The 11,509-nt window shown below is 50.1% G+C and overlaps 1 protein-coding gene across 7 annotated transcripts in view; it reads right to left on the bottom strand.

Annotated features, from left to right (window-relative positions):
* The window catches only part of GRAMD1B (GRAM domain containing 1B), a 261,587-nt gene that overhangs the window by 186,655 nt on the left and 63,423 nt on the right, over positions 1 to 11,509 (bottom strand). For 2 of the 7 annotated variants that reach the window (XM_086339704.1, XM_086339705.1), the window contains exon 1: positions 1,078 to 1,942. The exons of 2 other annotated variants lie outside the window; for them this stretch is intronic. In XM_086339704.1, the coding sequence (XP_086195830.1) occupies positions 1,078 to 1,451 (374 nt within the window). In that variant the 5' untranslated portion in view covers positions 1,452 to 1,942. Of the gene's footprint in view, positions 1 to 1,077; positions 1,949 to 11,509 lie in introns of those variants that run through there. 3 more of the 7 variants (XM_086339702.1, XM_086339706.1, XM_086339703.1) reach the window with 3 other exon arrangements.

Raw genomic sequence — 11,509 nt, 5'->3', positions numbered from 1 at the left:
ACCTCCCATCCTCCTTCTTAACTACCACATCCCCACATCTACCCAGCCCCGCTACCTCCTGCCTCCTGGCCACAGCACCATCAGCTAATATCAGACGACTCATAAGAGCATTCAATCAATACTTGTGGAACTGAAATGAATGGAATTGAACAGACTGGGAGCAGGTGTCCAGGAAAAGGTGGCCAACTGCTCAGCTGCCTCACACAAAGGCACAGACCATTGTTAAGATACAGGGCCTTAGAGTCTGAGAGTAAATGAGTAGGGTACAAGATATCAATGAGCCAGTAAGGACAGCCCCCTGTCCCTCCACCAGGCAACTGGCTTGGCTTAAACCTAACTCCCTTCTTCTTCCAAGGCTGTGTGGAGCTGCCCTACCTGTCTCTTATACAAATTCTCTGCCTAGGGAAAGCGAACTTCCCAACTACTCAAACGCCACATCTACCCAGGCAAAAAATAGCTGGCACAATCTACAAAGGTGTGGACCCTGCCTAGCTGTCTAAAGATTCTCTGTGGTAGGAAAGCTGACTCACTCAATGTGAATACACCTCCTCTACACGTGGGGGGCCAGGAAAGACAACCTGGGGTGGCCAAAAATAAAATAATCAACATTAAATGGAGCTTACAAACTGAAGTTTGAGTGGAGGAACCACTTAATTTCTCTTGCCTTCTACGATCTCCATCAGTGGTACTGAGAGTACCTACCTCAAAGAGGTTCTGTGGGGATTAAATGTGGAGATAGACGGTGAAGTGCGCATCCTACTGACCCGAGTTTGCTAAGGGTTCAGTAAACACTAGCTGCTAAGGTTTTTACTGTTCGTGTTGCTGTGAGGATCCGATGGGTTGGAACGCAGCGTGAAGCCCCGTGTACACGTGTACTGTAAAGTCACCGGGCCCCACCTGGGCTGGGAAGATGGGTGACACGTGGGCAAGCCCTCCACTCGGGAGAAAGGCTCCTGCAATCCTCTGCTTAGTTTCCCGAGTGCCCTGGGAACGCCTCCCCCCCTTCCCCCCGCCCCGGCAGCTCTGGGGAGGCTGGAGAAGGAAAGGGGAAGAAGGCGGGGACGGGACGGCACGTACCTGCTTTCGCTGCACTCCTTCCGCTCCCTCACCCGCAGCCACTTGCGCAGGAGGAAGCGTTTGCGGCGCGGGGAAGCGCTGGGCGTGGAGCAATTGGACCACGGGGTGTCCTCGTCGCTGGAGGGCGTGATCTCGATGGATGGCAGCTGCAGGAACTCCTTGCCGGGCGCCAAGACGCCGGGCAGGTCCCCGCTCAGCCCGGCCTCTAGGCTCGGCTCCTGCACGTTCTTGGTGCGGCGCATTTTGAAGCGCCGGCGGCGAAGCGTGGGGGTCGACGAGCTGGACCAGACCGGGCTGCCCTCGGGGGCGCCCCGCGGCTCGGGCACCTGCAGGGCGGGCGGCTGCAGATTCTCCATCATGTTGGCCGCCGGCATGGGACCCGCTGCTTCCGCGCTGCCCCGGCGCCTCGCCGCCCGCCGGCCCGGCTCCCCGGCCCTCGCCCGCGGCGCCCGGCCTCTCACGTTAGGAAACGCTCGCCGCTCGAGCCGCGAGCGGAGCCAGCTCGTCCCCCGGAGCGCCGCGCGGGCGGAGGGGGCGCGGGGGCTGGCGGCGCGGCCGCCCGGATTCGAACTCGGCGGCCCGCCGCCGCCCAGCCGCCCTCTCCGGGTCTCCCCTCGCGCGCCCGCTTGTTTTCCTTCGGCGGCGTTCCCTCGCCGGCTGGCGACCGTGCCGGAGTGGGACTGGGCGGCCCGCGCCCCCGGGGGAGGCTCGGCAAACTCTCAGTGGTTTGCGTTCGGCAGACTAGGCTGGGGAGCCGGCTTGGCGCTGCAGGGAGGCAGAGAGCGGGAGGAAGGGGTAGAGGAAGGAGGAAGACGGGGAGAGAGAGAGAGAGAGAGAGGAAGCAGACGCTGGATAAAAACAAAAGAGGAGGAGCAGGGGGCGAGGAGCGGGCAAGGGGGCGGGGGTCACGTCTGTCCAGAAGGGGCGTGCACGGGCGGCGACAGCTAGTGTAACAGTACCCGGGATCCCTGGGGAGGGACTCTACCTTCGAGTCCCGGCTGCTCCAATCAGCCTAATGAAACAGGATCACGGCCCAAACTTTCTCAAAGCGACGATTGGCCAGGCAGCTCTCACTAGTCTTTACTCCCCCTAGGAGGGGGAGCGGGGCGGGGTGGTGGTGGGGGAGAACCCGAGGAATTCAGTCCGGAATCGCCAGGGCCACCTAAGGATACAGGGTTGAGGCGGGGAAACTAGGAGACTCTTGGGGCCGGATCTCCTCTACCGAGAAAGGTGCTTTCTTTCAATCACTTGGGGTACAGGTCGGGGCACAGGAAGCCCGGACACAGTCAGAGGGGGGTCAGTAAGGTTCCTAGAGGCTGCTTCCAAAATGACAAGCTGAGAAGAGAGGACAGCTTTGTGGAATAAGCTGAAGACAGCAGACATGACATATGGGGGAAGGACAGACAACAGGACCTGAGAGACACAGGGCACAACGGGACCAGTCAGGAAAAGGGGGGTGGTCTCTACATCTTGAGTGACCCCCTCCATATCAGAGCCCCATTCCATGCACAGAATAAAATCAGAGGAAGGTGAGCATGAAGGGTGTCCCAGGGAATTGAGGGTACTCCCTTTACATTTCTGTGGGTTGGGTCAATTCTGCTTCCACTTGCATGGACTGGGTCACAAAACATCTATATGTCCCCAGGTCATGGAACCTAGAAAGTTCACTCTCTAGACCCAGGTTCCACCCTAAGAGACTGGCCCTAGAACTGATCCACCTCACTGAGGAATCCTCTGTCAAGATTGAGTCTAAAGAGCCCAGCTCCTATAGCAAAGAAGTTAACATGTACCCTCCCTCCCAGCCCAGCCCATCTGCCTTTCCAGTAAGTCTTACATGTAAGAACCAAAGTAGAGATGTGTGTATGTGTGTGCTCGGTTACTTGGTCATGTCTGACTCTGTGACCCCATGGACTGTAGCCCACTAGGCCCCTCTGTCCATGGGACTTCCCAGGCAAGAATACTGGAGTGGGTTGCCATTTCCTCCTCCAGGGGATCTTCCCAACCCAGGGATAGAACCCACGTCTCCTGCACTGGCAGGTGGATTCTTTACCACTGGGCCACCGGGGAAGCCCCAAGTAGAGATGGGAGCTTTCAGACAGACCAGGAGGAACACAGATAATGCACCTTGAAGTCCAAGATGCGGTTCTTGTCTTTTCTGCCCTTTCTATGAGTCCAGGAGGGAACCGATGCCTTGTTTCTGTGCCAGGATGAAAGTCACAAGAGCATGTCACAAATGTCCCTAAACTGAGGAGAAACCACATTCCTAAAGACCACCAGAGCTCTGCGAGAAAACACACCCCTTCAGTTTGTGTGACAGCTGGCCCTGGGTCCACCATGCCCTGCAGTGACACCTGGGGAGGGGGGCATGGCTCCAGGCATCCTGACACTGCACAACCTCCCCAAGGCCGGGAATCTGGGGGAAGTACATTTCGCTCAGGGTGAGAGAGACCGTAGCCAAAAAAACTAGAGCCAGTTGTTCAGTCACTAAGTTGTGTCCTACTCTTTGCGACCCCGTGGACAGCAGCATGCCAGGTTTCTCTGTCCACTGTCTCCTGGAATTGGCTCACGTTCATGTTCATTCAGTTGACGATGCCATCCAACCATCTCATCCTCTGTTGTTCCCTTCTCCTCTTGCCTTCAATCTTTCCCAGCATCAGGGTCTTTTCCAATTCCTGGCCAGAGCCAGACCACCCATAAACGTCTCCCTGGAAGAGTGGCCTATCTTGTTTCTGACTCTTTTCCACATCCGATCACTGGCTTTCTCAAGGGGGCTCAGTATCACTCTATTTTCACTCCTGGATGTGTCACGGAAAGGAGAAACCCCTTGCCATCAGGTGTCAAGCCGGGCAAGCAGCCGGACACTGCATCCGGCTCTGGGAACGCCAAGGAGGCCGGGCTGTAACTCCACTCTTCAGGCTCCAGAACTAAGCCACGGAGTTGCTCACTGCCTTGGATTTCCTCCAAGGATGAGTGCTCTGCCGGGGATCTGATAACTTCTTGGTACAGGGAACCTGCTTGTTGAGGGGCTGTTGAAGTCAGAGAGCCGGGTCTCGGGTGTTTAGCGGGCAACAGGAAGGTGAGTCACTACCATTCACCAGGAAGCCACAAAACACAACGAGACAAAACAAAACAGAAGGGTCCACAGACAGGTGCCCAAGGACCCCATGGGTACTTGGGGGAAAGGGAGAGTCACCAAGGGCAGCCCCCTTTGACTTTGACTGTGAGCCCTCTGAATTTAAACATATGCCTCTTAAAAGGAAGAAAACTCAGCAGTTTCCTCTTCCCACACACCTCACCCACTTTTCCACCCACGAGAGATTCTGGATCTAAATTCCTGTGAGATTTAATTTAAGCCTTGTGCCCAGCAGACCTGGAGAACGATCATTTACGTCTCTTCTGGCCTGAGGGAAAACCTCCTCCACACTCAATCTGTGAGTGTTTCACTTGGCTGGAAAGCAGACACGTGAAGCCCTCGATCACTGCCCTGGCTCACCTCCACCTGCACTCTTGGCTTCAAGAAAAGAAAGTACTTGTCACCCAATAAAACTCTATTTTTTTAGGTACAATAGTTAAGCCTTCGCCTTCCAATGCTAGAGATGAGGGTTTGATCCCTGGTCGGGGAGCTAGGATCTCACATGCCTTGCGGCCAAAACCACCGAAACATACAACAGAAGCAATACTGTAACGAAGTCAATAAAGACTTTAAAAATGGTCCACATCTAAAACATAAAAATTAAAAAAACCTTTCTCAAAGCACATCCACCAGAAACTAACACAACACTGTAAATCAACTCTGTGCTAAGTCGCTTCAGTCATGTCTGACTCTGTGCGACACTATGGATGGTAGCCCTCTAAGCTCCTCTGTCCGTGGGATTCTCCAAGCAAGAATACTGGAGTGGGCTGCCATGCCCTCCTCCAGGGGATCTTCCCGACCCAGAGATGGAACCCATGTCTCTTATGTCTCCTGCATTGGCAGGCGGGTTCGTAAAGAACTATCACCACCTGGGAAGCCCCAAAATCAACTCTCCTTCAATTTAAAAAAAAAAGTTTTTTTTAAAAACACATTCCTCATTCCACCACCCTCAGCTGTTTACTTGTTCCTATCAAGTAAGATGATAAATGGGACATTAGTTTGAAAATGAAATGCCCTCCAGCTACAAGTCATTATTACAGTGAAAACTCTACGCACATTGAGGGAAGAATGAAGTTTGTCCTTCTTTAGATTCTGTCCAGGGTCCTGTGTGTTCTGTTTGTAGAGTAACCTTTACACTTTCATAAAGAGCCTTCATACATAATATTTTATCTTCCAGTGACCCTAGCAGATGTTATTACCTTCATTTTGTAATTTATTGAAGTGAGACACAGAAAGATATCCAAGGTCGCAGATAAAAACACAATAACTGATCCATGACAAAGCCTGAACTTGAGCCAGGGTCATCTGAAGCTAGTTAGAGGCCACCCAAATCTCATCAAATGAATCAGCTCTGGACATCAGGTCCCTTGGAAGCAACATAATTTTACCAGCCCTGATCTTAGTTGGCTATATCACTAAACAACATGAAGCCATTTAGTTCCAACCATTATTTTACAAGTGAGGAAATGGAAATGCAAAGTTTTGAAAAACAATTTCTCAGAGGAGCTGGTGTCAGGGGGTCAGGACTAAAGAGCTTCAGTCACTGCATTTTTCCCCAAGTCTCCCCCCGTCCCCCAGCACTCATCACTTCTCCCCCATATTTGGCTCTCAGCTGACTCAGAGGTGCCCTCACCTCTGGCCCTCCAGACAGGTGGTGCCGAAACACGCAGGCCTCCCTTCCCCCAGCTCACAGCCAGGCTTCTGACTTTAATGAAAGGAGCTCATATTACCAAGCAACTGTTGTTTATTCTCAACTGTTCAGGCTCCCTTTTCCTGCAGACACAAGACACCCAGCACCTGTCTTATTACTCTGGGAGAGCCACAAACTCCAGAGTCCATTATTAAGTAGGAAACTTCCAGGAGGGAACTTAACTGAAACATAGCAGCTATGAAGCTAGATTCCTCCCGGATGCACATCCAGGTGAGTGGGAAATGGAAGGAGCAGGCCCCCACAGACCCACATCCCTCCAGCCCCAAGGATGCCAAGGGCAGGCAACTCCCAAGAGCACGTACAGGTGTGTCCCCTCCAACACGGCTGCCACAAAACAGTCAGTACCCCACCTCAAGGAGAGGACACAGAATCTCTCTCCCGCCTGGCATCAGAGTAGCCAGACCCACGGGCTCCCATGGAGTGGAGAAAGAAGCAGGAAGTGGGCATTCACAAAGAGGAACTTGCTGCCATCAGAGAAACTGGAAATTCTGATAGAACTGTAGATGAGGCCATGAGAGCAGTGTAATAAACTGTCTTCAGATACAAAATGAAGCACGGCTGGGTGGGACACAGAAACTCTCCTTCTGTTACCGAGCAAGCAAAAATGAGTTTGGGACTTTCCCTGTGGCTCCAGTGGCTAAGACTCTGTGCTCCCATTGCAGAGGCCTGGGTTCAGTCCCTGGTCAGGGAACTAGATCCCACACGCCACAACTAAGAGTTCACATGCCACAGCTAAAGATCCTACATGCCGAAACTAAGAAATGACATAAATAAACAAAAGGGGCAATGAGTTTGTTAGCACTCAGGGTGGGAGATTCAGGTTAGATGATAAACATTTCCCGAGAGGAAGGCCAGGTAAGGGCTGCGGTGGATGATCAAAGATGGTGACAGGGCAGCTTTCTTTGCATGGCTCCAAAGGTAACTGGAACCTGATTAGAGGCAGAGGCAAGGAAGAAATTTCAGGTAAAGGCCCAACCATCATGGATCTGTGGAGCCCAGATTCTCTCTCTCTTAAATAAAAGCAACACTTAGGCCTAAAACAAAGTCCATCTGAACTGATACATTTCTGACTCCAGCCATTCTGATTACTGGATACTAAACACCTCTCTGAAACTCACAAGAAGCTTTTGTATCTTGCACCGTGACACAGAAATACAGGGACCAACGACTAGGGTGGTGAGGGCCAAGGAGCTGGCAGTAGGGACTGGGGAGACAGGTGGAATCGGAGACCATAAGCATCAAGCTGTCCCCTGGTGGCTTGAGTCTGTTTCTTCCTCTAATCCCTACCTCATTGCCCCAAGCACGAGTTCCCTACTGAAGCCATCAGTGCGGTTTCCACATTCAATCTATATACTTAGAAGGGGTCGGAGGGTGCTGGCTAAACACAACCTAAATAAAACCACAGTGGACCAGCCTCACCTCTGGCTTCTGAAGAAAAGAAAGAGCTTCAGGACTTTTTCCCAAGTTTCAGTTCCCAAGGACTGTGCACTGGCAAGGCCTCTCAGCCCTGGGAAATGCACAAGGTTGACGGCATGCTTCCGCCAGCCTCTGTGGGGGTCAGGGTGAGCAATGACGTCACCCCAGGAGGACTGTCGCCAGATAAGCCTCCCTGGTTTAACTGCTCATCAAAAGACTTAGGGGTCAAACCAGACTCTTTTGCACAACACTTGGCTGACCCTGTTTTTTCAGACAGGCATCATCACTTGTCCTCTAAATCTTCCAAGGACATCGGGGCTGGAAAAGACTTCTGCAGTCACTCCACCCATCCATTCCCAGGGGAGGCAGCTGCGCTGCTTTGGGTGGTCTGCTGCTTTCCTCAGAAGGGTCCTCAAATACTGTGGGTGCTGTAAACTAGCGACTGCGTGCACAGACTCACATGGCTGCTCTCTGCTCTTCTAAGCCCTTCCCCCACTTACCAGCTATTAGATTGGGGGTGAGTTATTTAATTTCTCGGTGTCTCTGTTTCCTGTATTAAAAAAAAAAAAATCAAGATAATCAACAATGTCTCCCTCCTACAGCTGTGGTGAGCCTCTGAACAGCGTAAGGCACTTATAATATTGCTTTGCACATAGTAAGCGTGCTATAAATGTCGGCCTTTTTGTACCTAATTAAGTCTCCGTTATAAGACCTGTATTAGGAAACATGACTACTCCTGTTGATTTTCCACCCAGTTTAATTCTAAGAGTCCTTGTTAAGCTAAGAACCACATGAGGTTGCTCGGTAAACCCTGGGGAGACAGCAAGCTAAGAAGGACAAAGTGTGTGCATTGGAGCATACAGTCTAGCAAGGCAGAATTAATGAAGTGCAAAATATAAGTGCAAACAGGTGTGAGCAGAAAATCAATTTTAAGGAGAGGGGAAAAGGTGGTCCAGGCAGGCTCCATGGAGGCATTAGTACTTAAGACTTAAAGTATGAATTTCACTAGAAAAGATGAATGGAGCACTCTGGAGTAAAAGAACTGTTTGAGTAAGGGGAATGAAAAGAAGAAGAAGAAAAAGAAAACCCCTGGGGAGTTTTGGAAAATAGAGAAGTCAGGGCTTATGGTAGGACACATAGAGGAGGCAAGGCAGGACAAACAAGAGGGTCAGATTGGTGAGTGTTCAAAGTTTAGTTCTATTCTTTATTTTTTTAAAATATTTTGTTTGTTTATTTGGCTGTGTCAGGTCTTAGTTGTGGTGTTCAGGTTCTCTAGCTGTGGAGTGGGGGCTTAGTGGCCCCATGGCATGTGAGATCTTAGTTCCCCGACCAGAGATGGAATCCACGTCCCCTGCATTGCAAGGCGGATTCTCAACCAGTGGGTCACCAGGGAAGTCCCTAGTTCTATTCTTCAAACAAAGGGATGCTATTCAGGTTTTGCTGGGGGGTTTTTTGGGGGGCGTGACATTATGGACCTGTGTTTGAGGAACATCAATTCTGGTGACAGTGTGAAATACATACTGGAGAAGCAAAAGATGGGACACACAGAGGCCAATTCAGAGACTGTCATTCAATCAGTCTGTGTTTTTGGAGTATCGACTACATGCATGCATGGCAAATACTGCAGGTAAGAGACGGAGAAAATCTGAAACAAGCTGGGAGAAAAATGTGGAATGAGAGGAGATGGGCAAGGAAAAGAAGAGTTCTACAAAGATTTATTCAGAGATGTAGATTGGAAGAAAACCAAGAATGTGGGATGAATCAGAAGTCAAGAAAGGGAAGGAGCCTACTACAAGCCCGGTACCAGGCTAAGTGCTTCACACACAAAATCCCATTTGACCCTCCCAACCGCCCCGAGAAATAGACATCAAAAGCTCCATGTTAGGAGGAGGAGCGATTTTAAAAGGTGCCTGACTTGCCCACGTTCATACAGGGAACAAACGGAAGAGGAGCACAAACTTAAACCACGGTCTCTGTGCTTTAAAACTCATGCTTTTTCAATTACACCACGTATCAGAAAGGTGAGTGATGCCAAATGCCGTCACAAAAGCAGGCAGGAGGAAGACAGAGAGAATCCCATTCGATTTTGTAATGGGTCGTTGGTGTTCTCTGTGGGAACAGTGGTGGTGAGAGCAGGAGAGGAAACGGGACTGCTACAGGTGGTAGAGTGTGGAGTGAGGCAATACACGGAGGCTGCAAAACGAGACCACGAGTCCCAGAAACCAGGCAGTGAAAGGAGTGTCTTTCATTCCCATTCATTTTTAAATAGTTATTGAGCATTTTCTATGTGTTCAAGTCTCTTCTAAGGATCTGGAATTAGACTGGGAAAAATTGTGTGTGTGTGTGTGTGTGTGTGTGTGTTATTGTTGGTAGATGTTATGTTTCAGAGGAACAAAATGTGACTGTATGATTATGCCATTTAAAATGGAGTTCTGCCTATATCTAAGAAACTGAAGCTTGGAGGTGTACCTGGTAATCTAACAAATCAATCAAAAAGTATTTAATATGCCTGGATTCTAAGTATACCATAATACTGGGTACTGTGAAACGGTTCTGAAAAGTTTCTGTAACACTATTCATTTATTTCTCAAAATAACTCTTGAATGTTTATCAAAGATGACCCTGGCTTCAAAACTTGAGGTGGCGGTGCAGGGAGAGCAGAGAACCAATCTAAGGACTACAGTTTAGTACTAAAACCTACTTTGATAGAGGCATGTATCAAATGCAGTGTGATCCCAGGGGACAGAGAGTTTGATCCAGAAAGAACTTCATGAAGGAGGCAGTATCTGCCCAAGGTAGAAGGTTAGCAGAGGAGTTTTCTAGCTACGCTGGGGCAAGGGCGGGGGCATGCTTCCAGGCAGAAGGACCACCTACACAAAGGCACAGAGGTATACAAGAGCGCAGGATATATTCTTGGAATCACACACAGAACAGTCTGGATCATAATGTTAGGTGATGGATGAGAGCAAGAGATTACATCTACTATAAATCTTCCTTCTTGCCCATTTAAACACAGATTAATTGAGCACGCTGTGTTCTAAGTGCTGGAAAACGGGGTGGGAGAATTTGGGTATGCACATAACCAAGTCTGTGCCCTGGAGGAGTTTACATCCTGTTGATTACAAAATTCCAGAATGATGGAACAGAGATTTCAAAGATCTGACCTAGCCATCACTTTACCCCCACTGTTCATTCTGTTTTAGAGATTAGAGAAGGAGGCACAGGGAGGTTACAGACAGTTAACTAGTTGTACAGCAGGCAGGTGAAGTTTGACAGGTGACAAGGGGCTTTGCATGCAAAGGCCAAGACAAAGACTTGGGGGCTGAACTCACTCAAAGAGAAGGGCCCCAAAGGTCTAGGAAACAATCCGGTTCAAGCACTAAAGGAACCACTTAAGGCTTTTATTTCCAACAGCAACTCGGCAGTTTCACCTCTCTTACATCAGAAAACTAGCCCCCTTTTACAGACAACCCTGGATCCCATGGACAGAGGAGCCTGGCGGGTCACAATCCATCCAGTCTGTAAACCAGTCAGACATAACTTAGCGACTAAACAAAAATAATAAACCCAGGTCCAGAACGGTAGAGATGTTGGAGCAGCTCGTGTGTGCTCCACTGCTCTGTCATGTCTGACTCTTTGTGACCCCATGGGCTGTAGCCCACCAGGCTCCTCTCTGTCCATGGGATTCTCCAGGCAAGATACTGGAGTGGGTTGCCATTTCCTTCTCCAAGGGATCTTCCTGACCCAGGGATGGAACCCGCGTCTCCTGCATTGGCAGGTGGGTTCTTTCCCACTGAGCCACTTGGGAAGCCCAGGTATTAGAGCAGTGGGCTCCAAATCACTTCCAGGGTAGAGCAGGACCGTGGTAATTTCTCATGCTGGGGTATGATGCTGAAACTGTAAAAACTGCCCAGTTTGGTCTGATGGGACATAACAGCGTGTTTGCCAAGCACGACGGAGACACTAGCCTTTACATATCACTTCAAACAAAAAATTGAATTATTTTGTTGTGACACAGGAAGGCTTTTCAGCCATGGCTCCTATAATCCAAGTACATAGAGTACATTCCCATTGCAGCCCCAGTCGTTTATCCTTCTACAAGAAGGGAGCAAGTGTAAACAATTCATTCCTGTAAAATTCTGCATTTAGTGGGAGCTGTTGCCTTGAAATGA

Source organism: Bos grunniens, chromosome 15 (assembly GCF_055505025.1).
Source record: "Bos grunniens cultivar Pamir isolate PY7600 chromosome 15, Bosgru_T2T1.0, whole genome shotgun sequence".
NCBI classification, from domain to species: Eukaryota; Metazoa; Chordata; class Mammalia; order Artiodactyla; family Bovidae; genus Bos; species Bos grunniens.
This window is presented reverse-complemented; position numbering and strand designations above follow the sequence as displayed.